The sequence below is a fragment of the Ostrinia furnacalis genome, unplaced genomic scaffold (assembly GCF_004193835.3).
Source record: "Ostrinia furnacalis isolate ACB-3 unplaced genomic scaffold, ASM419383v2 OfSCF5186, whole genome shotgun sequence".
Lineage (NCBI taxonomy): Eukaryota > Metazoa > Arthropoda > Insecta > Lepidoptera > Crambidae > Ostrinia > Ostrinia furnacalis.
The window spans coordinates 278,808-305,118 of NW_021135425.1; the positions used below are offsets into that span (position 1 = coordinate 278,808).

Sequence of the window (26,311 nt, forward strand, 5' to 3'; positions counted from 1 at the left end):
TAATATCAGTTAACCCCGAATGAGTCCAAAATGAACTACTACTACTTATCTTTAATGATAAAACGTTATGTTGTGATAAAAATAAAATGATAATATGAAGTAAGTTAAAGGTAACGTAGCTCCAATAGCTGTATGCAATTCCACGCTAGGAAATTTTACTACTTGCGAAAATATTTCCATATACTTAGCAATAAGAAACGAGCAATATAAACTTGTTCATTTAGCATAAATATTTAATTATAATTATTAAGATTGGTTTGTCTTAAATATATTGGTAGTTTAAATAGAATAAAACTTATTATTCAGAATATAAAGGACAGGTTGGCACAATAGCGTTACAGTTAACTGTTACAAAAACCATTTATCACTACTGTATATTTTTAGGTTTTCTTTTTCACTCGTTATTCCAGATTAAACTCCCATCGGTTGCCAGTTTGTAAGTTATTTTCAAGCCCTACCAAATACTGTCACGACATATTAGGGGGCGTCAATAAATTACGTGAGACTTTTAGGGGGGGGGGACAACAAAAACCTTACTAAATCTCACGTGGGGGAGAGGGGGGGTCTCAGGAAATATCACGTAATTTTTTCCGCAAGAAATAGAGTTTGCCAGAAAACTGGGTTTAAATCTTAAGTAAAAAAATTGGCCAAGTGCGTGTCGTGCCACGCGCAATGTAGGGTTCCGTAGTTGTCCGTCGTTAACAAAATATATTTCAGAAGCAAGCAATTACTTCATCTAAAGTCGCTTTTAATATTTTCTTCTAAGGAATTTTTATTAGATTATGAAATTTTATAATACATGAGTTAAATGACTATCGGCCGAATACTGAAACGCCATTTAAATATTTGACGGCTTCTCAAATAGTTAAGCAGCTCCTAAACTTACATTTCGCATACTCAAAACAATATCTGAGCAGTTCTCAATTTTTAAGCACCTCTCAAATTAAGTTGCACTTAAACGTCACTTAAATGAATTTTCGCATACTGAAACGCCATTCAACGATAAGCATTACTCAAACAACTGTCAAATCGTCTTAAGCAGCTGTTAAATTTGAGAGTGCTTGCGCGGTATCTTAAATCCTATTCTTATACCTAAATCGACCTAAATAGTGGTAAATAATGTGTGTCATCGTTATCATTTCTTTCGAGCCTCAAGGAAATACCTAGATCTAATCGCAGGAATGCAATAAGACTGAACCACAGAATACATAATAGTAGCAACAGAAATTGCACTCCTTTGTGTAGGATCAGATGCCGACATTTTAACGGTAATAATAATAATGCAAAATATCCAACGCACATGGTGCATTCGAAATCGCACCTTACTACTAGGCTCACAAGAGCGCAATTTTTTTGTGTTCAGAATTGATCTACCTCACAGCTCAAGCGTCAGGGTTGTATAAGCAAAGTAAAATAAATAAAAACTTAATTTTAAGAAGCATTTNTCATCGTTATCATTTCTTTCGAGCCTCGAGGAAATACCTAGATCTAATCGCAGGAACGCAATAAGGCTGAACGCTATTGAAAAATATTATTATAATGACATGCAATTCCGAGCGAGGTTCCGCGTCTCTAAAGAAACGGTGTTGTTTCTGGATTCATAATTTGGAAGCTCTTTGAAACCCCTCACCAAATGCCATACAACCAGTGGACCAAATACTTATTATAACCCTACTGTTCTACGCAACGGGAAGTTATGAACGTGTACTAGGTGATATCTTCCACATCTAACAGCCAACTGTGCATCGTATAGTGCACGAAGTAACAACCAAAATAGCTGTTATGAAATCGCTTTACATAAACATGCCTATTTCTGAGGATTAAGGGGACATCGCATAGCAGCAATTCCAAGAGTTGTTGATTTGTCAATTTGATGCTCGCTCTGTCAACAATGATAAATGTCAATTGTGGTTACGTTTCGGTCCACGATCGCCACTTAATAGATTTCAACAATAAAAAGTATCACATTTAAAATATTTTTTTTAATTAAATAAAAATGCAAGCATTAATTTTTTTATATGATAAAACGAGATTTAAACTAAAAATAAACTGTTCTATGTTAAGTTGATTGAGTATATTTCCATAAAAGACAATACACAACCAAACGATGCTGCGTGTAATGGATAAAAGACACGTAAAGTTATCATTTGTGTAAATGAAAACATACTTTTTTTGGTAAATGTTGCCATTATGTAAACATTTGAGAGCTGCTTAGCAGCACCCCGATTACGGTAACTTTTAACGTCTACAATCCAGACGCGTTTCTGATTCTGCAATACGATTGGTCAAAACAGCTGACGTACGCTGTTGAACGACCAATCGTATCGCAGAATCGAGAAGCGTGTCTGGATTGTTGACGTTATAAGTTACCGTAATCGGGGCTCTGATCACGGCTTCAAATCCGTTGAGTAGCGTTTGAGAATACCATTTAAAATTGAAGGAAACTTAAATTTAGGAGCCCGTCAGCTGAGTGACAGATTTGAGTAGTGTTTCAGTATTCGGCCGTATTACTCTTAAACTAACTGACCTACCCTAACCGTTATAGTTTTCTTGAAAGTTCATAAAAAGCAGTATTATTATGAATTTATCCAAATTTTTCAAGCCAACAGTCTAGTTTTTAGAGGGGGGGGACGCCCTGCTCGAACAAAAATTGGCACTTTAAACTTTAATAGTTTGCAAACGGATCCCTAAATCGAAAAATAGTCTTTGAAACCCCCAAGTCATCCAACGATATCCTACACGATGGTGTAGAAGATGAAAAAAAATTCATCCCCACTTTACATGTAGGGGAGCTACCCTAAAAAAATGTTTTTTAAAAATTTTATTCTACCGTTTTGTCGGCGTGATTAATATAATTACATAACTCCACAAAATTACATCTCTCTAGTGCCAATAGTTTCCAAGCAAAACCTCGGACAGACAGACATATCGAAACTATGGGTTCCTTGTCAGGACTACGGGACCCTAAAAAATTATATTTTCTATGATGATAATGACATTTCATTCTATACCGTCTAAACAAATAAAACTAACAATGCTCGTCTGCATGTGTGAATACTAAAATGCAGAATAAATGACGAAATTAAGAAAAATATAAAACAAGTTTTTTTTATCAAAATCGATTTTGCTAGATTATGTAGAAAGGAACAATAATTAGACTAATTGTTAACTGATATTGAAAAATAGCCAAAATTGTCTCACGTAATTTATGGACGCCCCCTTATTAGATAGAATTTTCTGTAAGGTTATTATAGGTATTTTTAGGGTATACCTATAACTAGTTTTCAAATAAACCTAATGTAATTTAACAAAGTAACTAAGTATGTATTTAAATAATGTATTGTTTAAGTTTCTTTGCCAACTTGTCCATAACATCCTGTATTTATTTGTAATACCGCAATAATATACATATTTTCACAGTACATAGATGCATATATTTTTTGTTAATACATAACTAAATACCTATAGCTAACGTTTGATTTCAAATAAAAATATTTTAAATGAAGTGTAAATGATTTTACTTTAATATCCCTTTGCAGATTATGTTTCCCTCAATAGAACAGCAGTTATTATTTTTAGCCTACCTGCCCTATCACAATAGAATAGAAATCTTTTAATTCAATTCAAAATTCTAATTAAATATCAATACCAGATTGAAATTACTATTGGTAATTTAAATAGTTCTGTTTAAGGCATCAATTAATTCCTAAGTAAAACGTGTTAAAAAAACATCATGACTTTTTAAGATAAGACTAAATGAGTAGTCGTTTTCATCAAGGTTTCGTGTCACCCACTGCTGTAAACATTACCTTGAAATTTTTCCTCTAATACATACCTACCTCGGACAACGAAAGAACATAAAAACTTGCAAATGCCATGTTGATTGCGAATTAGATATCTTTGAAATCTTTCTTTACAGCTAAGAATGTGTTAAATAAGGAACTTTAGTTAATTTTTCAATCGTTAAACGAGAAAATAATTAATTAGACACAGCAACATCTACAACTTTAGATGGAAAATAAATAAAATACTATTTGGCAGTTCATTCACTGTTATGTAATATGTAAAAAAATATGTTATAGGTACTATGAAATAAATAGTAATGACAAGGTACACTGCTTCTTCTTATTTAATTTGTTTGCTGTATTCACTGTCTTAAAAAAATTTACTCATGCTTCTTCCGACACTTCATAAAATTCTGTTTACTTTCATACGCTGTATTCCTGTAAAAATGCAAAAATAAAATTGTTACTTTCCATTCGGCTATTATTAACTTTTTGTTACTTATGATAGTAATGTAGTACTTATGATACTACAGATTGTTAAGCCAAAAACGTCTCACATTATGAATGTTCTCGGTCGTTGGTAGGGCCGTACTGAACGAGGTTTACCGATGAAGTCCCGCGTTCCCGACTCGCCTGGTCCACGCAGGAAACTGTTTAAGGGTTTAAGAAACAGGGTTTAAGTGGGAAACCCCTGCTTTACTAGTAGGGAGAGCCCCAAACTTAACTATCTGCGCTGGCGGGTATGCAAGAAGACATTTTCCTATCAAAAAATGTGTAAATAGTGTCGCTGACAATTGTGTCGTATGTGGCCTGTGTGGGGTCCCAAAAAAATATTATACAGTGTGTCCGGGCATGTAGTGATCAAACTTTAAAGGCGTAATCTATGAACAATTTTATCGATGAAAATACTTCACATTTGGGGCTTGACCCATTTCTCGAAAAATTACATCGATTTAAGTTTTTAATTTTTAGTTTACACCTCTTCTTTAAAAAAGAAGTGTAAGCGTGGGTAGCTTAACATTAATAGACAAATATTTTATATCATGCGATAGCCAATAAAATTATCTATTAGTAAAAGAAGAAAAGAGACACAAATTTCATACATTTTATGGGAGTAAGAATGGATTGAATTAGAAAAATACATTACTTTTTTCACTTCTTTTTCAGTTATTTTCCAACACAAGAAAAACCAGGTCGTTAAGGTATGTTTTATTTGCATTGTATTATTAGTATTTGAGCTGTTCTACAAAACGAATGTAAATTTATTAGTCTACGTCTATTAGTTTCGACGTAATTGTTGAACAAAGATAACCCTTCCCAGCGGTTTCCATAGCGCACGCGACATGCGAAAATGCACTGCCTGAAAGAATCACACAACCTATTCCGATTACTATGGAAACCGCTGGGAAGGGGTATCTTTGTTCAACAATTACGTCGAAACTAATAAACGTAGACTAATAAATTTACATTCGTTTTGTAGAATAGCTCAAATACTAAAAATACAATGCAAATAAAACATACCTTAACGACCTGGTTTTCCTTGTGTTGGAAAATAACTGAAAAAGAAGTGAAAAAAGTAATGTATTTTTCTAATTCAATCCATTCTTACTCCCATAAAATGTATAAAACTTGTGTCTGCTTTCTTCTTCAACTAATAGATAATTTTATTGGCTATCGCATGATATAAAATATTTGCCTATTAATGTTAAGCTACCCACGCTTTCACTTGTTTTTTAAAGACGAGGTGTAAACTAAAAATTAAAAACTTAAATCGATGTAATTTTTCGAGAAATGGGTCAGGCCCCAAATTTGAAGTATTTTTATCGATAAAATTGTCCCTAGATTTTGCCCTTAAAGTTTGATCACTACAAGCCCGGACACACTGTATAAAGAGAGGTACACCTAGATGGGTAAATAAAACAAATAAGTACACTACACCGTACCAATTTATTTTAGTATTGTCAATTATTGAATGCGATGCTGTTACAGCTACAGAAATGTGGCACCGTCACATATTTAATTAATAAATTAACGTCCACACTTTACTCAGCAAATCCATACATACTGTCGAAAAACTACTAAATTAATGTTCAAATAAATATGGATGTGCTTCGCTAATGAAACAAAATGAGGGTTCATGATAATAAATATCTAAGTTATATCAACAAGCAAAATGATGTCGACTATAATTCTGGGTCTTATAGATAATAATGGCTACCCAACATAGAACTATTTCACAAATCAACAATAATAGTGTATCCGTTAGGTACATTATACATGTAAATACTTTGGTAACTTGAAACTAAATTAAAGTATAGCTAGTGCTTCCTGAAGAAAATATACCATAGTGAAAAGGGAAAGTATAACGAAGTATGACATTGCTTTGTTTATAGAAGTACTCACTCATCTAACTTACTAGGCCTTTCCTATTGTAAAATCTACTTTACTGTTACAATTGACCTACCATTGTAACTAAGTACAATAAATCAGTATTCACTGTAAATGTGATTTTATAATAATTCTACTAAAAATTTGTAATTATTAGCCACATTACAAAGTGTTTCTCAACATACTTTTCAATTGCTATTAAGTGTTCTACATCAGCCCACTTGTTCATGGTTTGCGGATCTGGGTGACTATGTGAGGACCGTGTTGAATCACACCACCATATTAGTCAATTTGTTCGATTTTATACATTACTTCGATCATGGACAACAATTAATAAGGTTAACCAACATTTACATAATAAATAATAAATTATCATCACAGAAATAAGTACACAAAAGCATCATAATTGATTTAAAATATACACAACATCAAAATATTTATACATAAATAACGCGATAAAAAAATGCATCACTTACGCTTAATACTAAGATACAAAAATAAGTTAAAAATTCAATTTAAACAATTTCGGTCGATGATTTTTCTCGTTACACTTCACAAAATATAAATTGACTATTGGTGTTTTGTGTGAATCAAACAGAAGGAATCATGGTGATTCTAAGCCCTTTGATTGTTTGTAGGGGATGATTTACTTGCCAAGCTGTTTGATTAGCAGCTCGGTGCTGAGGGACTTGGGCCGCTCGATGGGCAGGCCGAGGGCGCGCGACCAGATCAGCTGCGCCAGCACTCCCAACGCGCGGGAAACGCCGAACATCACGGTGTAGTAGTTCATTTCTTTCAGGCCGTAATACTGTAAAAACATCATTACATTATTACTTAACCTAAATGTGCTTTACAACAAATAATAAAAGACAAAAGAAAGTACTTTCTAATTTTAAAAATGGTTTTGACTCGTTGACAAGACATACCTGTAAGAGAACTCCAGAGTGAGAGTCTACATTGGGCCACGGGTTCTTGACCTTGCCGAGCTCAGTGAGGATCGGGGGAACCACTTTGTAGACGGCAGCCACCAGTTTGAACAGAGGGTCGTTGGGCAGATGCTTCAGGGCGAATTCACGCTGGCATGTGTATCTATGAAATTACAAGACAACACAATGTCAAAAACAGTCACTATTTTGTATTACATACTTAAAAATTGTTCGGTCCAGTTCTATAAAATGTCATTGAATGAAAAATTATTACCTGGGGTCAGTCTTTCTAAGTACAGCATGTCCGTATCCAGGCACAACTTGTCCAGACTTGAGCGTCTTCCAGATGAACTCTTTCAGGCCTTCCTCTGTGAAGTTGTCGCCAACTTGCTTGCGAAGTTTCTCTAACCAGACGAGCACCTAACAAAAAGCAAGACATCCCTTTAGTAGTGATTGACTTGAAGTTTTGGAATCAGTTTAATTCTTTTTATACCTCATTAAGGAGTAGAAGCAGTCACATCGATCTTTATTACAATAGTGGTGGTTTATCCTATTCTAAATCTTATTTTTAACCTAGGTACTTCAACTAAAGAGGTTTTTAATTCGGTTGATATATTCGGCTGTTATTTCTGAGCATATTTTTTTTTAATTACCTCCTGGTTGGCCAGTCCGTGCAGGGGGCCGGCGAGACCGTTGAGGCCGGCGGCGAACGACAGGTAGGGGTCGCTGAGGGCGGAGCCCACCAAGTGCGTGGTGTGCGCCGACACGTTGCCACCCTCGTGGTCACTGGGGACAAAACAAACCAGTGTCAAACAAACAACATGACAAATAGACTAAGAACTAGTGAACGCCAGACCTACGTCTACCATAAAAGCTGATTTTTATGTTATTTGGACAATAATTAGAAATAGTTTCCTCATCAGCCAGGCAGTTTTGACAGTTCCAACTCCTTGCCAATTTTTTTTCTGCCAAAGCCACGATGACCCAAACTTCATGATGCACCAACATTCTAACCTATATTGGGAGCATACGCTGACAAACTTTCAGATTTTATAAAATTACGTAAGTCTAGTGTTCACCAGTTTTTGGTCTAAAACGAGCTGTCTGAAACGCGAGCACACCGTATGTATGTAAGGAAGGAGTCTAGACAAGACCAGACTTTTCTTGATGAATTATTTATTGACTAGTTGTTGAATTTTAAACTACTTATTCAATAATTCAACAAGTATAAAATAACCATGATAATGTTGCACCAAGATGTTTTGTTAGCTTCTGAGTGCAATAAATAAAAATTAATGGACACAGCTTGGTTTGTCTACAGACAAATTCAGTACCTCTAGTAGGAAAAACTTTCGAGTTCGTTTCGTTGCGTATTCAAAGTGTCATCGAAAAATTTTGTATGAAAAATTAAACAGCGCCCCCTAGGGCGGCTATAATATAGGGGGCGCTGTTTAATTTTTCATACAAAATTTTTCGATGACACTTTGAATACGCAACGAAACGAACTCGAAAGTTTTTCCTACTAGAGGTACAGATGGTCATCATAATACTTTTAAAATGAAGTCAACCTCACTTTTGTTACGAATATTGATTACGATTAATATAATCTAGATTGAGGATCGATTACAGATTCATCCGACCAGGTGTTCCAAACCTGTCACAGGTGTTCCAAACTAAATCCATTATGCAAGGCTAATAATATTACTCAACGAACAGCACAAATCGTATTGGCAACCCTGTATTCAATGACACTGAAGGACAAAGCTGTTAGATCACAATGGAACATAATTTCGCCAAGCAAAAATCGTCAACATCTACATTAGCACCAATGTGGCACATAACAACACGCTTGCAATGGAGTAGAATGACGGTCATGCAGGAAGTTTTAAATTCTTTACAGCGTCAGCGATGACCGGCCAGCGATCACAGCACTTGGGCTTTGTTATGGAAATGGGGACAAATCATAAAGCCTTTTGCATGCTCCAATGTCACGCTAAATTGAACATTTCAATGAGCTCAGTTTTAAAAGTTTTTTTTAAGAAACGTTTCGCATTTTGCAAATTACACGAACATTCGCCAAGCTTCAACTGTTTAGCCAAATATATTGAACGAATTGGTGTTTTGTTTATTTTTTTGAATATTCAATTTGGTAATGATTAAATTATAAAAAAAAAAACAAGCATTATCATAAAGGACAAAATTGAAATAAAAGTATTACCTACATGATGTATTTTGTTTAAGTACTTAGAGGATACATAAAAGTTACTAGCAAAAAATAAACACACAAAATTGCCTTGAAAGGTTTAATATAGCTGGTAAGTATTATTGGCAAACATTGTGCAATTGCTTAAGTGGTGACATAACAGAAGCTTATTTTAAGAACTGCTCGTTGCTGTATGCGAGTAAAAGCGTAGGGTAACGTGAATAGAATATTCTCGTTCCTGCTGCGACTGCTGTCTAGCCAGGATCTACAGCTTGCCAATAAAACCCAACCAGTGAAGGCCAAGATTGTCCCGGGGGAAAGTTGAGCTATCATTGGATCCGAAATTAACAGAAGAACATAGGAGTTAGATGTTTAGGATCGACTTAACCAGTGCAAAGCGGATGAGGGTGAAAAACAAAGATATAGAACAGGGTATTTGGGAAGCCCCACAGGATGGCGTCATCACATAAAAATGGCAATTTCCCAAGGGCGTCACAGTGTAAAAAAGTTTGGGAAGCCCTGTAGGCCTAGGATGCGCGTCATGATAAAATCTTATCGAATTTAGACGAAAAATGTATGGAACCGATAAAAAGCCTCGACAAGTATATCGTGGCACGCATCCTCGGCCTGCTGGTATAGAACATGACGTGGTAGGTACCTGTGGATTGTGAGGTAGAGACGCATCAGCTCCGTGAACTGTTGGTCCTCGAAGCCGAGCATGGTGCAGTAGTTGGCCGACCAGTCCTTGTTGTCGTCGATGGCGCCGATGCCCTTGCCGTCGCGGTATGTGTTGCGGTAAATGGTCGCGGCGATCACGGGCAGCTTCGCGATCAGGTTCATCGAGTCCTCGTATACGTACTGGTGGAAAACAATCAAAATTTGTACAACCCGGTCGAGTTAACTGAGCAACAGGCAGCCGTGTCGTCATGGCCGTAGCTAGGGGGGGGCATTGTGGGGCAATGCCCTACCTTGAAACCATAATGCCCTAGTGCAATAGTTCTTAGATCCATGCTCATGCACTGTCACAGTAATTATTTGTCTACGAATAACTATTCACATGATGGTGATATACATGGTGATTGATTTAGGAGCCCGTGTTTCGACGGCAGATCAATTATGATAATTTTTTTACTTCCGCCCTACCTGTAACTAATGCTGCCCTACCTCAAATTCGACCCTAGCTACGGCCCTGCGTGTCGTCACCTCGACGCTCTGGTAAGTGGGAGGGAGAAACGTATTCTAGCGTGGTGCGCAATTAGCTCGATCGGGTTGTATTGTTTTGTGCGTGCACTGTATCATCATCATGTCTACAGAATACGAGTGGTCTTAATGTACTCTTTTTGACTTTTTTAAATGCAGAACAGACCAGGTTATGACCACAAGAGATGCAGTCTAGGATGGACATACCTGCCTTGCTATGCTGTGCCTATTCACTCTCGCCTTGAAGAGGCCCGGATTATAGTGTTTGAGGAAAGAAAGAACAATTTGTATTGTTTTGTGCATTCATTGTATCCCTCTCTCATGTCCACTGGTATTCAGCAGCCTTGGCTTTCATTCATGTTAGGTAGTATTTGCGACACGGCCTCGTACTGACAACAAGTGGCGCAGATTTCTTTAGTATATTAAAGAAGTAAGGTTGTTTTTTCATGTGTTATTTATGTACCAAATACCTTACCGTTTGTCTTATCCTTCAACCGTTGGTGTGATTGAAGCTATAAACAGTACCATAAAAACTTGTAAAATATTTATTGTTATGTAAACTCGTAGAACAAAATTATTGTTGCTTATGGTGTGATGTTGTGTTTTGTGTTTTACTAATAACCATGTATTTAAGGAAGGACACTAAAAACACGGACGTTGCGAAAATTGCATACATGTATGCACATGTATGTATTTTAGAAAGCAGCCGCCCTCAATTGTATTGCAATTTGGTTACGAAACTTAAGACAAAGGGAAAGTGACAAAAATTCGCGTATTGAGGATCCTAATTCCATTCGTGTCTGGTTCTGGTTACCATACGCTTAAAGATTTAACTTTTTTGTCTTTATCAAATACTAGCTTTCCGCCCGCGGCTTCGCGCGCGTGGTCTACATTATCTACATATTTTACGGAACCCTATTTTTTTCCAAAATAAAATTTAGCCTATGTTACTCGTGAATAATGTAGCTTTCGAATGGTGAAAGAATTTTTAAAAACGGTCCAGTAGTTTTTGAGCCTATTCATAACAACCAAACAAACAAACAAAGTTTTCCTCTTTATAATATTAGTGTAGAAGAAAAGAGGCATGCGTAGAGTTTTTTGTATGTGTTCAACTGAACAACTTGGAACTCCAAGTTCAACGAGCTAAAAAAGGTTTTAATGCTTACCTCCCAGTATTTGGACTTGTGCACGCCCTCGGAGTATGCCTTGGCGAACTGTGACTCGCTGTTGAGGGCGGTGACGGCGGCAGAAAACTGAGACATGGGGTGCAGCTTGCTGGGCATGTTGTTGAGCATGGTCACCACATGCGCCGGCAGCTCGGCCCTAGAACCACAATGGTGTTTTACCCGTCTCATCAACATCCAGTCGCGGATCTAGGGGGATAAACCCAGGGCCAAAATAATGGAAAGAAAGAGGGCGCTTTGTGAGAAAAATAGTTCTACAAAGCACCCCGTATCGTACGTACAAAGCGCGTTATTTTATTTATAAGTCAGACATCAAAATGAAACTCATGAGCCACAATAAGATTGGGCCCCGGTAAGAAAAAATCGTAGATCCGTGACTGTCATCATCATCATCATCATCAGAAGTCTCTCACTTTCCTGCACGAGCACGACCCTCTTTAATTTAACAGAGGCAACTACCCTCTTCACACTGGAAAGATGGGCTTGAGAGGTAAACCCATATAATTATGAGAAAATACATTACATATGTGAAAACTATTCTTTCTCATCAATAATAATGTTGGTCGGTCACAGAAAGTAAGTTAGTTTAAGGTTTAAGCTTGAAAAGAGTACCAAACATACATTCACATCCTCACTTTACCTTAAATGAGAATAACAACTTTTAATTACCGAATTATACAAGCTGAAAGGAAACTAAGCGTCCGGGTCGTCGGTTAAATTTGAACTGTACAACGTGTCGCAGTTAAATAGAACTAGAATCACTAGCGTTTAACAATTTGGCGAATTAAGTCAGTTCTTGAAGATGATTGACCAAGACTCGGCCAAGTGATGCTTTAATTTAGTGATACGTTGCGCTCAATGACTTCGCTATTAGTCCTTCAGGAATTTAAGTGAATGCTGTGTTAAATAAACAGGCGTCCAATTAGCCAGTAAACTTAACCAGATGACTGTGATAACACGAATGTTTGCAGAGTCAAGTATAAATTAACCTTGGGACATTTAAATCTTGAAGGTGATTTCAAGCTGTTCAAAAAGATGTGATTCCAAACGGTCTCAAGGGAACACGTATAATAAACTAAAACTAACGGCCTTTTTGCTCCTGTTGCAGATTAGAAAATAGATACGAAATAAACGATGTTGTCTGCCAGATAGTGTGGTGATAAGGTGAGAAATGAATTAATTATACCCTGTCTGATATGATGCATGAACACATGCGTGTTTTATCTACCTAATGCAGTGAAGTTATTAATACCTTAAATACTTATTATCAGCATGACGATATTGACAGTTGCATTTCATTATTCTTAGTTATAGCCTGACCAGCAACATAAAAACCCTGGCATAGAGGCGCTTCAATTGCATTTGATAGTGCAACACTGAGTACAGTCGTACCTGTGTTAATTAATAGGCTAACTTTATGTATCAGGATTCAGGATTACGGGCTAATTTGATATTTTCATAAATTAACGAGAAAATATTATTATAGGTAACAAAGGATGGTGACAGGGTCTGGACCAAGTGCTGCCCAGAATCAACCCATAGTGCATTTTGTTCCTCAGGCCAATACTAATGTGTAAACCGAATTGCATTGAAATCTATCCCTGGAGTTAAGAGAAAAAAAGAGTTTTGTTTTGAATTATTTACATACAAAACATCATCGATGTATACGTACTACGCAAAGATTTCGCGATTTTGGCATTAAATAACCCTTGCTATATTGAACTTAACCATACTGCATCCGTACACCTTACTTTAGTGCGACTTAGATATTCTTCATAAGCGATCTAGCGCTGTTGCAGTAGTTTGGTTAGTTGACAGAAATCATTATTTCCAAAATGAAGCAAGAAGTTTTAGCTGACAATAACTTCAATAATCGATTGTAATACACCAATAAATTGATTTTTCGCAAGGATAGAGAACTAAAACTGGAATATTCAACTGCAATGTCTGCTCATGAACGCTTCAAACTCGGTACTTCTTTCCCAATTCCATAAAATTCAACACTTAGAAAGTGACAATTTTTTTTAAAATAGGTAGTTGAAACAAACCACAGCTTATTTTCATAGTGGACTGTACTGTGTGATAAACATGTCAGTCAATTTGACAACCTTTGTCGGAAACATTATTCAATGAAAATATTGTCCGAACCCTTAGTATTTCTCTTCGACAAACACTTTAACACATTGTAAACCACTTTTCTTTCACGACTATAAAAAGATTTTAGCAATTTAATTCACAAAATCAATTGCGCACATTTAAAATAAAGTTTGTTTACACTTTGACAGCAATAGACTGACATGCAGGGTGACATGACAATGAAGTTTTCAGTTACTGTTGCCATTAAAAGAAAATTAGTACCATTAGTTTTCCGCAACATGGCGAGGGTTTTTATGTTCCTGGTCAGGCTATAAATGCTATCTTTAACTGAATTGTTTTCTGAAGGCTAGATAACTTTAATTAAATCAACATTGAGGCGCCAAGCTCTATTATAGTCAATTAATTGATCTATACAGAGATTTTCAATAAAATTAGCTAATAGACCAATTATTTGATTAAGAATACTCAAAGATGACTCTATTTCATTACAGAATGAGATATTCATAAACAGAACTTGTAGTTAGTGGTAAATAAAAAATCAGTTCTCTCTAACTTGTTCTTATATTAATTCTAACCATCAGTAAAATTATGAAAACTCTTTTATTTCTACTAATTAGTACCTACTACTTTATCTTACATATTTTGATACGTTAAAGAGAATCTTCGTAAAGTATGCAGTTACTCAGCGGTGTAACGCCTCGACACAACTTTGTATTTATACAAACAACTATTCAATATTTCAATTTGGTTTTTTGCTTTGGCGTGACGCCAGGGAAGTAGGTACGAGATGTTACGAGTAGTCAGACGTCACGCGGAAGTGTGCTCAATGCTTGTTGGAAGGTAAACCGCAATTCAGGGTTCAATTGACTAGTTAGTCACACCGAAACGGGGATTTTTTACGCTAAATTACGAGGAAAATGTTATCAGACCATTAATACAGTATGCGTTGAAGTAATCGCATGATACTAATGCAAAGTACACTTAAGTTAGCACGAAGGATGTTTTTAAAAGCAATTAACCAATAGTGTAGAATTATTTTATAGTGTGTGTGTGTGTATTATCAAACAAATTACAAACCTCTGTGCCCATTCCTTGGAGATAGCTTTTACTTGAGCTTCGGTGGGGATTTCTCCGGTCACCAACAGCCAGAAGAGACCTTCAGGGAGGGGTTCCTCGCCTCCCTTGGCTTTGGGCAGCTGCTGTTGGCACTCGGGAATGGAAAGACCTCTGAACCTGATACCCTCATCGGGGTCCAGCACAGATGTTTCCCAAACCAGACCCTTGATACCGCGCATGCCTCCGTACATCTATAAAGACAAATTTAAGTTTTTAAAAACATGTGTAGGTAGGTGTAGGCCTACTAGAACTCAGGAGATAAGTAAACTATAAGGTCTATAAGACAAACAATGGAAATGTAAAAGTTGAAAATGTCAGAATACGAATAATTAGCAGGTAAACTAAGTATATTCAGACGTAGGAACGTTATATAACTGGTTGGACTTTGTTTTACGAATACTTATGTTTGTTGAGTGAGCTGGCCATTATCCATTATGGCGTGATTGTTCAGGTAACTTGGTCACGAAGAGACATTCTACGTGTCTTGGCCGTGTACATGTGTTACACAATATTATCATTAAATAAGAACAAAGCTATTCCACCCAGAATCAATAGACACGTTGACGAAAAATCTAAATAAGTTTACATAACAATTAAATATTCAAATTCATACGCGTTTAATGTGCCATTAGCATAAAATGCACATGTTGCAGTCTGCAGACCTGCATACAAGGAAGGTGGGTTATTGACCCGCGGAGGGGGCCAATTTTTTTATTATGAATTCATCAAGTTCCGCGAACGTTACGGTAACATGCTACGTAAACTGTTGATGCTATAGATAGCCGGATGACGTCACGCGTATTGAATGGAAAATTTAACACGCCTCAGGAGTCTTTTATTTCGCTATGGTAGAACATAGTAGGAGTATCTTTAGTTAGGCATTACTTTGTTTGATGTTTGTACGAACTGTGTGAGACATGTGTAATGAACGCAGCTTTTCTGTTGGCGGAACAAAAGAAATAAATAATCAACACACGTGACAAACCTCCATAAACCGAGAATTTAAAAACATCCGTTATCTAAAGGCTAATGTTAAACAATAGATCTAAGAAAAGACTGAACCATGTGGTTTATGAAATGTCACAGTTATCGCCACATACACAACTATCATTTGACTTTGTTTTCTCCTTTATCCATCTGCAGTCTGATAGTGTGATGTCATAGATATGTCGAGTGGATACATTTATTACTCTCATCTGTTATCTAGTGAATTCCAGTGTGCAAAGTAAAACCTATTCACATGTTCACGTGGCGGCCATTACACGATTACATAAGCGCCAACAATTCCAGTCATCATGTGCTGTAATGGAAGACTTAAAAGTACAGTACCTACCTAATTACTTAAATTAGTAATCTGTGGTACTGTTTTAACTTCATGCAAGCAGTCGTGCACGTTCGTGCATCCGCTAACTAAATCATATCGTGACATGGAATTGGCTAGCGTGTGCGTGAAATCGCGTAAAGGAATTTCAGTCTCCATTTGTCGCTAATTCAAGGGACCATACCTTCTTCTGGGACACTTGGCAGGGAAATACTATTCTTGTGGAAATTATTGCACCGAATCACATAATTATTTATTGAATACTTGTATACTTGATAGCTCGACCTTATTCTTCGGTTTGTTGGTTATACGCATCGTGTGACGATCACATGTTAATAATTCGAATACTACATAAAGACCACATAAAAACTATGTAACACTAACCAATTTAGAGAATAGTCAATTACTTCATTATTATTCACCTCTAAAAAGTTCTATATTCGTGAAATACCTACGTAGGTTCTGATTTAGTGCATCCTATGGGTCCGTCCGTCATCTAATTCAGTTTGCATTGGTCAAGTGAAAAAGATATCCAATAATATAAGGTGTGTACTTAATTAAGTACTGTATTTTCCACCACTACTTACCTAATTAAAATGTAGGCTAAAGATAAAGTCAATTAAGACATCCACATAACTATGACGTAGGTATAGGTGGTATAGGCAACGCAAAACAATGTATTAATTATGAAATGATTAATTTTTAAACTTTTAACCTAAACACGATTTCATTGTTTGTTTGCTTGCATTGAATTAGCTCCGAAACTACAAGACTGATTTGAAAAATTATTTCACCATTAGAATCCTTCCTACATTATCCCTGATGAACATAGGCTATAACCTATAATAATACAAAAAGTTAGGGATCTGTATGACAACTTCGATAATGTAATCGCACCTCATGACCCACATAGACTTGGGCGGTACGAAGTTCGCCGCTAAATTGTCACAGCTAAATTTTATAACAATGTAAATAACTATATCTAGTCGATATTAGGTAGGTACATACCATGTCAACAGTGACTTCTCCGACTTTGGTGGAGCCATGCTTCTTGCGGAACTCGCGGATCTTCTCCTGCTCCTTAGGGATTTTCTCCTGCAGGACGCTCTTGAGGTTGGTTGACTCCGCACTTAACCCCCGGGACAGCAGAATCGATGTCGTCGGGCATGCTTTCTATTAGACAAACGAAATAGTTTTAAGTTAAAATATGCAACAACTTTTTAAGTCACGAACCAGCAAAATCATTGATTATTATAAAACAAAGGCACCTGTTCTTTCAATTCTTGTTCAGTTAACACTGAGAGCATCATTTTAAATGCAGACAGTAGTTGGACTACATACGGGAAGTGCAGTCATATATTTTATATGTGCTTCGTAAGGCTATAGAAAAACCTGGTGTCAACTCAATGAAAACTAAATACGAACGATTACTAGTAGTAATTTACTACGATTACTTGCCAGCTGATATTCCTATTTTGTGCTGATATGGAGCGAACAAGTAAACCTCATTGGACGACTTCAAGGCGATCCACTAACATCATTATCCTCTAATTCCATATAGGTTTGTAGGATAAATACACAACTTAAGACTGTTTCATAAAATATTTTTGTGATGTTTGTATCGTATGTATTTGGTTCTGCAGTAATAGAGCGGATGGTATCATTTAGCTGGAGATAATAGAATGGGTAACCTGATCGACGCAACCAGTGGTGACCGTTTAATACCAATTAACTTCATAGCGCCAGCAATACAATTAAATCTGAAGCGTTTTAATTGAATAACCCGATTGGAAAATTTGCAATTAGGCCATTTATTTAAACACTAGCGGCCGCCCGCGACTTCGTACGCGTGGATCCCGTTTTACCCCCTTCATCTATCTTACGCGGTTTAGATTTTTTCATACAAAAGTTTTTTCCCGCTAACTCCCGTTCCCGTGGGAATTTTGCAATATCCTGTTGTAACTAAGCTTTAAGTTTACTAAGGTACCTGCAGGCCAAATTTCAAGCATCTAACTTAAGCGGTTTAGATTTTTCATACAAAAGGATTTTCCCGCTAAATCCTGTTCCCGTGGGAATTTCTAAGTATACTATAACCTGCCCAGGAGTATGAAGAATAATTGTACCAAGTTTCGTTAAAATCCGTCGAATAGTTTTTGTTTCTATAAGGAACATACAGACGGACAGACAGACAGACAAATTTTTACTGATTGCATTTTTGGCATCAGTATCGATCACTAATCACCCCCTGATAGTTATTTTTAAAATATATGTCATGTACAGAATTGACCTCTCTACAAATTTATCATAAGTATCTAATAGATTTAATTTTACCGGCATTTCCGACTACTACTGTAACCAAAAGAAATACGTAGTTCGATCTACCTACAAAAACAATGTGACGAGTGTCAATACGACCTTTTAGGTCAACTAAAACGTAAGTAGCGGTTTTCTTTATTCATGAAACGGCGCTAGAACTGAAACTAAAAACAACTAAGCTAAGGCCATCCTATTAGAAATTCCTCATTCAATGTCAAGAAAAGCAGTTTCCTTCAATTAGGTAACTTAATATCTCTTGAGGAAAAGTTAAAATAATCTGCTTATTAAATAGGCGATATTTTTTTAATAATATTCGAACAAAAATATAATTAACTGGGACACGATAGCGAGAGTAAAGGGGCGTTAAGATAAAGCTGAAGCATACGCATACCCAGTTACCTATTTCGTGGTTTCTGTGTCATAACATAATGACAATCACCTTGAAATTACGCGGTTACGCAACGGACAGTGATGGCAGTAAGCTGTGAATTCGCCTGATTATACATAATTTTACACGTATTTAATATTTTCTATCAGTCATTACAATAAGGAATAAACTATTTACCTTGTTTTATTGAATGACTGTCCAATGGATAATGAAATATAATGAAAATCACGTTTTCTACTATAAAAACACGTTATACCTAAGGTACTTGATACAAATAAGGCCTACGTTCTAATAAGGCCTATACATCAGAAAACACAGATAAATAAATCCAACCGGGATGATACTTCAAGGACACGTACTCATATGCCCTATAACCCGGTAGAGTGCAAGAGCGTCCTGATCCACGATCCCAGTACCAATTGGCACGCGTTCTTCTAAGGTGGTGGGTGATTTCGTACTGTCTTATAAAAATCTGGCGATTTTATCTTAAATTTCCTGTAAAATGACGCTGTTTTAGATTAAGCTTTTCTTGGTAATCGTTTCTAAATATTTCTTACTAGCTAATAATTACCTTAATTTTTACTACTGGCTATAGATGAATTATTTGTAAATTTTTAAAGACAACAAGAGTGAGATATCTAATAAGGCCTAGGCCTTATTTCAGCATGGTAGGCCATATTAGATACTTATGTTAACACCTGATTACTGACAAATTCAATAAACTAAATGAGTAAAAGAGTAACTAAATATTTATTTAATAATAATGTTACTAACAGCACAGAAAAAAAAAGAAAACAGAGTCGAAAAAAATTACAAACCCTGTAAAAAAAAAGAAAAAAAATACAAAACCAATAAAAAATAAGAAAAAAAAGCCGTATGTATAATTCTAAAGGAAAGAAGAATAAAAGCTGGTATTATCATGACTGTTTCGAAGACAAAGTAGCAGATATGCGACCATAAAGGACTGCTTTTAGTGGTATCACAAAGATTGTGTAGGAGTTCGTAAAGATGATTCAGAAGCCTTTTTATGCACTGGTTCTAATAAAAATAGAGATCTCATTTTGTTTACAAAAATTTAAGACTAAATGATATTCCTAAACTGATTTATTTAAAAGGTTTTATGTGTAGGCCTTATTCGAACACGGTGTTTTAATAAGCCCTATACAAAAAAATAATAATATTTGTTTTTGATATTTTTTTAAATAATATATGTAAGGAATCATTATTTTGTAACTATGAATATTTAATTTTATCTATAATTTATGTATAATTCTTAATAAGTGGAATTTAAGTTTATCTGGAGATATACAGTATATTTCTGTTTACTTGGTATGTAAAATTTTGATAACGCAAACAAATCGACGTGTTTAATGTTATAAGACCGCATTTTGTTTAATACAACCTCAATTTTAAGGTCTAGAGGCATTTGAATCATGTAGGCCTTATTCCGTGTAGGTGATTTATTAAAGCCAAAATCAGTGGTTTCGTAATTTGCTTATTTTGAAGAGATTTAGTTAAAAATTGTGTTATTTTTTGTAATATTGCTAAAATTAAAGGATGGAAGAAGTTCATTAACCTTGTTTTTGTTGATTGGCGTTAATATTTATTAAAATATAAGCATTTAAAGTTAGGTAGGCCTTATTTGTATCAAGTACCTTACTTTGAATTCAGTTTAAAACAATGATACAGACAGTAGGTATTTGATTTAAATGTAAAATAGACGATAAGTGAATCTTATCTACACGTTAAAAGAATAGAATGTGAGGTCATCCATCACTTATTTCTTTAAAAGTTTGTTTTGTCATAAAGTTACGATCATTTCTATTCATCCTATTACTCGGTAATGGACCACATTTAATGGGTATTATTTTCATTTAGAAAAACCACTTTCAATAGATAATTCAAAACTACTGACATCAATCGTAATCATCCAGGGCATGGGAAGCTATGAGGCCTAAAATGATAATGATTACTATTTTTGCTAATAAAACAGTTATGAATTAACAATTTTTCAAAATAAAAAATACCTATTTTCCTTCTTTTTTTATTGCAAAGTTCGTTGCAAGGATGTCGTTCGAGTGATCTCGAAAAAGGCAACGATTCGAAAATATGGCCTGTGTACAAGGGCCCGTATGCAGACGTGTAATTGTAAGAGTAATAGGCATACATTATCATGTCTCCAATAGTTCATGGCAGACTGACTACTACAGATTAAAATCTGTATAGGTAAGTAAGTACATTTACATTAAAGGGTTATAGGTCATATTTCATTTCGCAAGGTGTTACTATGTTGGCGGCAGCGTGCTCAGATGCCCTCAATGTGCGAGGGGGTTTGCCGCGAAGATCGGCTAGCGAAGATCGGCTACGTAAGCCATCTTCGGGCACACCAGCGCCGCCAAGACAGCTAGGAGTCGGAGTGGTCGCCCTGGCCGAAATCGGTCAGGTCGGTGTGGTGGATCAGAATATGGAAAGAAAGAAAGCTTCAAACGTTTTCAACAAGACTCCAGTTTTGATAAGATAATGGAAGTTGATAGTAGATAAAGAGATTACTTACGTAAAAAGTCCCAACAACATTAAACCTTGATTTTGTGAAACGCACAAGAAATTGGTCGACTTATCGACACGTACGAATTTTGTAACTTGAATGATAGTAAGTATGTAGTTACAAATAATGTAAGTATACGAGTAAACTTATTAACAAACACTGCAACTTAAAGTAGCGACAAGTAGGTAGGTAAGTATGCACCTTAAGAGTTAGAAAACCATTGCTCACGCACGTGTGCTTACGTCTTACGTTTTGTTACGTAGCGTAAGGTCTACGTGGTACAAACTGTGTAGGTTTTTCAGGAATTAGCAGTAGGTATTTACCGAATTACAAATGAGTAGGTAGCACGAGTAAAGTGAGTTAAATTAGCATTATAAATAATAAGACGTGTTCCTATTCTCCGCGCATGACATCTTAAAAAGCATAAATACGAGTAAAACGCACATTAAAACCTTTCGATATCAGTTTAGTTCATTATGTTAGAAGCCGTATGTTAACGGCCCTGAATCATGTTCTATCTACCTGCTATGTATTGTAGGTATCGAACATAGAAGTGCGATGTATTTCTACAAAATAGTTTATGAATTAATCAAATGAGTAAGGAACTAACGATTACCCGCGTAAGTATGTAAAACTCTGATTTTTAATTCGACGGAATTTTGACATTTCAGAAGTGTTGTCAACATTGAAACATTCCCACTAAGAATGGAGAGCATTTTCACAAATTAAAAAATAATCCTTTCTTGAATTTAAAGTTTCACTTGAAAAACTAAGGCTTAAAAATGTACTGATCATTTCAAAATGGTTATTTGAATTTTTATTATCATATTATGGAAGTTACAAAAAAAATTGGGAAATTATTTTTCTATTACTGGAATCCCTGCCCAATAATCCATGGGTTACAAACCTTTTTTATGAAAATCCTTTTGTTAATAAAATCTTAGCTTCATAAAATAATCAATTTAACAAGATGCCAATTTTATAATCCAAGTTGATTATGATGACGACAATGATGATTGATGATCAATACATATTTTCGTTTATGTTAATATGTTGTTTCACTGTGTTAAAAACATGTTTTTTTCTATTTAATCTCTAAAATGTACATAATAATTAGTGTACATTGAATTCACAATACAAACAATAGTTCATTCTTGTAAGTTGTACTTGATGAAATTTAATTTAATATTATTTATTATTAATTCTAAGCAAAAAAGGCTTATTACATCTGAATTGTCAAAAAATGACAGCTGTCAGAATTCCGTCGAATTAAAAATCGGACTATAGTGAGTTCCAGCTCTTTCCCAAAATAGTAGATGTGAAAGACCAATTGATATGATGTTTTATTATTAATTAAAATAAAAGAATGCCTATTATGCATTAAGCGACCACCCCACTTGGGCGTGTGCCCGCGAGAATGACCTGACTGGGTTTATCTTTAGACCTGGGACATAGCAGAGGACACGCTATGAATGTCATTGCGAAGATTTCCGAACTACGTGCGTACCCTGCTGATAACAGGTCATCACACACGCGGTAGTTAAAATCAAATAGCAAGCAGCCTTTTATGCACATAAAAATATCATTAGAGCAGGAAGTTTTCACTGGAAAAAAATTATGGGCCAACAACTTGCATATTGGGCATTAAATTTTAATACACTCATTTAATTAAATAAATTGTTTAGAAAACCTTACAAGTTAATTATAAGACCCAAATTTAAAAACCCAAGTTGAATCTTTACATTTAAAAAATACATTACAGCAAACACAGCATAATGGTTGGTTAATTCAATCAAAGTACCTACCAGAACTATTTTTCTAAAATATAAAATTCTTTGTTTCTCAAAATTTCAACCAGTACTTTTTAAGGATGAAGATCAGTAATTAGTTTTATATATCAAATTTAATTTCAGATGCATAATATTATACCTTTTATGTTGTTTGTTGATAATAAACATACCAACAAAATTATTACACTCATTAGGATTATCATGGTAACAGTTACTAGCAGGGCTGGCTGCTAATGCCATCATGACACTGACATAGATAAGTTTCCTAAGGCCACCAACTTATACTACAATTTTATCCTTTTTGTATTGTTAAGGCCAAATGATGAATCTTTGATATTATCAGTGAAATGATTTTACTTTTATCATGTCAGTCATGTGATAGATAAAAATTTAATACTATCTTTAAATTTTTTTTTTATTCAAATCAACTTAATTTATACTTATGCAATTGCCTAATACATCACATGAATATTTCCTATCTAGCACTTCACCAATTCATGATTTTAATACTAGTGAGCAGGCACAATAAAAATAACACTTGTAACAGTTTAGTGTGACAATAACCTAATATGGGTTTAAATTTAAAATCAATCATCATTATAATGATAAGCTATTTATGAACACCTATCAAAGTATTGTAGGTAATTATCTGATTTAGTATTATGGTCATGAAGCTAATAAGTACATCTTTCATGCACACTAAAATACAAAAAATTCCAAAGGTGCATTTGTTTTTTAGAAGGATTATAATTTTGACTTAAGCACATTTTTGAATAAATGAGTCTTAACACTTGGTTTATATGAACTTGTAATTTTACGCATTGTAGTGATAAAATATTTATAAACAGGGAATTTAAACATTATGTCACAAAACTCCTGGAGAAGTTCCTAGTAAAAACACTGATAGAAATTATCTACATTGTTAGTACTAAATGAAATTTAATTTACATTAATTTGTTTAAAGCAATAATTTATTAAATTTAAATGAAATAGGCTACCTACCTACCACCAGCGCGGTCACTGACGCTAGATACAACACGAACACGACACAGCGCTTAGTAGCAATACTCATTTACCGGGAAAACACAAACTTTTTTTTTCTTGTTAAATAATCCTCAACACAATTATTTGAAGAAGACACCGTAAACAAAAAATAACCCTCTAATACTTTTTATTCACATTACATAATATCTTCAGGCAAAATGTGAGTAAGGTTATAAAAAGAGATCACTGTAATAAAATACACATAACAACAACACGCAATTATAACTAAAAATATGTTATATAAAATGGTTTATTTACCTGCAATTCAACCAATTTCGTTGAAGTAATCCTGAAAAGAGCCATGTTAAAAATCCCACCGAGCGCTAACTACCACACAACCACCTAGCTCGCGATCGATCGCATTCGCAAGTGGACGTCGGACGGACGGAACGTGAACGAACGGAACGGAACGTGACATTATCGTCAGTTGCTCAAAGACGTTGATTTTTTCCGTCACGTGATATTTATGACATTTGCATCTCATTTTCATTTCAGTACCTCGTAGGTACCTACTTATAAACTCTGAGTTAGGTATGAACCGGCGAAATGATTAAGTTCACATTCTCATGTAGAACTCAATATAGTGCAACTTAATCGTATTGGTTCCTCTTAACTAATAGGCAGCTGCCTCTCCCTTGCTTGACCCTCACAATCACAACTAGAGTTCATCATTATTTTCAGCTATATGCGTTTAATTAAAAGGTAGCTCAGTTGTTTTGCTGTATTCGGATTTCATTCGGTCGGTTTTTTGTAACTTCAAAAATATGATAATAAAAATTCAAATAACTATTTTGAAATGATCAGTACTTTTTTACGCCTTAGGTTTTCAAGTGAAACCTTAAATTCAAGAAAGGATTATTTTTTAATTTGTGAAAAAATGCTCTCCATTCTTAGTGGGAATGTTTTAATGTTGGCAACACTTCTGAAATGTCAAAATTCCGTTAAATTAAAATTCTTAAAGGTACCCACCATGAAGCTATAGGTACCCACCCATTACCTAACACCCTGTATAGAATGCCGGATTAAACACACTGCGCCGGTAACAGATACACCATGGAAGCCATATTAGACAGACAGATTAATATTACATTTTTTTTTTGTAGTAAGACAGGATACTTTTTCTAAGATTATGATTGAGACCAAGGATAAGATTAAAGGAAACCAGCAATAGAGGACTGCTGGCGGGTGACCTTGCCCGCTGGCAACGTAGTAGGACTTACATTATTTTATAACTGACTAGTGCTATCTTTCTCGCTTGGACATACTAAGCAAGAGTGAGAGCAAGAACGAGTTATGCTTCATTCATTACGCCAATGACTATGTAAGTAATATGGCGCAATTAAACTACAGGGTGGAAACGTTAAGTGATCTCACTGGATTATTTCTAAACTATACAAGATATTCAAAAACTGGTTACTGATCCTGAAAGTGCTTCATGAGCTCTTTCAAACGGTACCAATAATAGGTTACAGAATAAACTGGATCTATCTGAAAATTCAATGTTTCCAGCTTCCATACTAAATGTATGCCAGACACAATATTAGAAGTGTATTTTTTTTTTATTTAATAATAAACTCTTAAAATAAACTCGTAAATTGTATTCTTATTTAAAATTATTCGTGGAAAACATTGGTTTTAGGCTTTACTTGCTATAATATTGTCAAGAGATGGGTGTCATCACTGTGGTAGTACTAAATGTATGGAAGAAGGAAACATTTAATTTTTGGATAGATCCAGTTTATTCTGTAACCTATTATTGATACCATTGGATAGAGCTTGTGAAGAAATTTTAGAATCAGTAATCAGTTTTACGATATCATGTGTGTAGTTTTTAAAATAATGTAACTTTACCAAATGTATGGAAGCTGGAAACATTGAATTTTCGGATAGATCCAGTTTATTCTGTAACCTATTATTAATACCGTTTGATAGAGCTCATGAAGCACTTTCAGGATCAGTAACTAGTTTATTGATATCTTGTATAGTTTAGAAATAATCGAGTGAGATC

General features: G+C 35.1%; 1 protein-coding gene across 1 annotated transcript; it reads right to left on the bottom strand.

Annotated features, from left to right (window-relative positions):
• Nucleotides 1-5,713: 5,713 nt before the first annotated feature.
• On the bottom strand, nucleotides 5,714-24,715 carry kdn (citrate synthase). Its single transcript, XM_028315609.1, has 9 exons — nucleotides 24,562-24,715; nucleotides 17,229-17,393; nucleotides 14,861-15,090; nucleotides 11,669-11,825; nucleotides 9,961-10,160; nucleotides 7,753-7,885; nucleotides 7,374-7,519; nucleotides 7,100-7,262; nucleotides 5,714-6,981 (listed from the first exon to the last, which is right to left on the bottom strand). The coding sequence occupies exons 1-9, from the start codon at nucleotides 24,604-24,606 to the stop codon at nucleotides 6,820-6,822; spliced, it is 1,401 nt and encodes a 466-aa protein (XP_028171410.1). The 5' UTR covers nucleotides 24,607-24,715; the 3' UTR covers nucleotides 5,714-6,819.
• Between the last annotated feature and the right edge of the window lie 1,596 nt (nucleotides 24,716-26,311).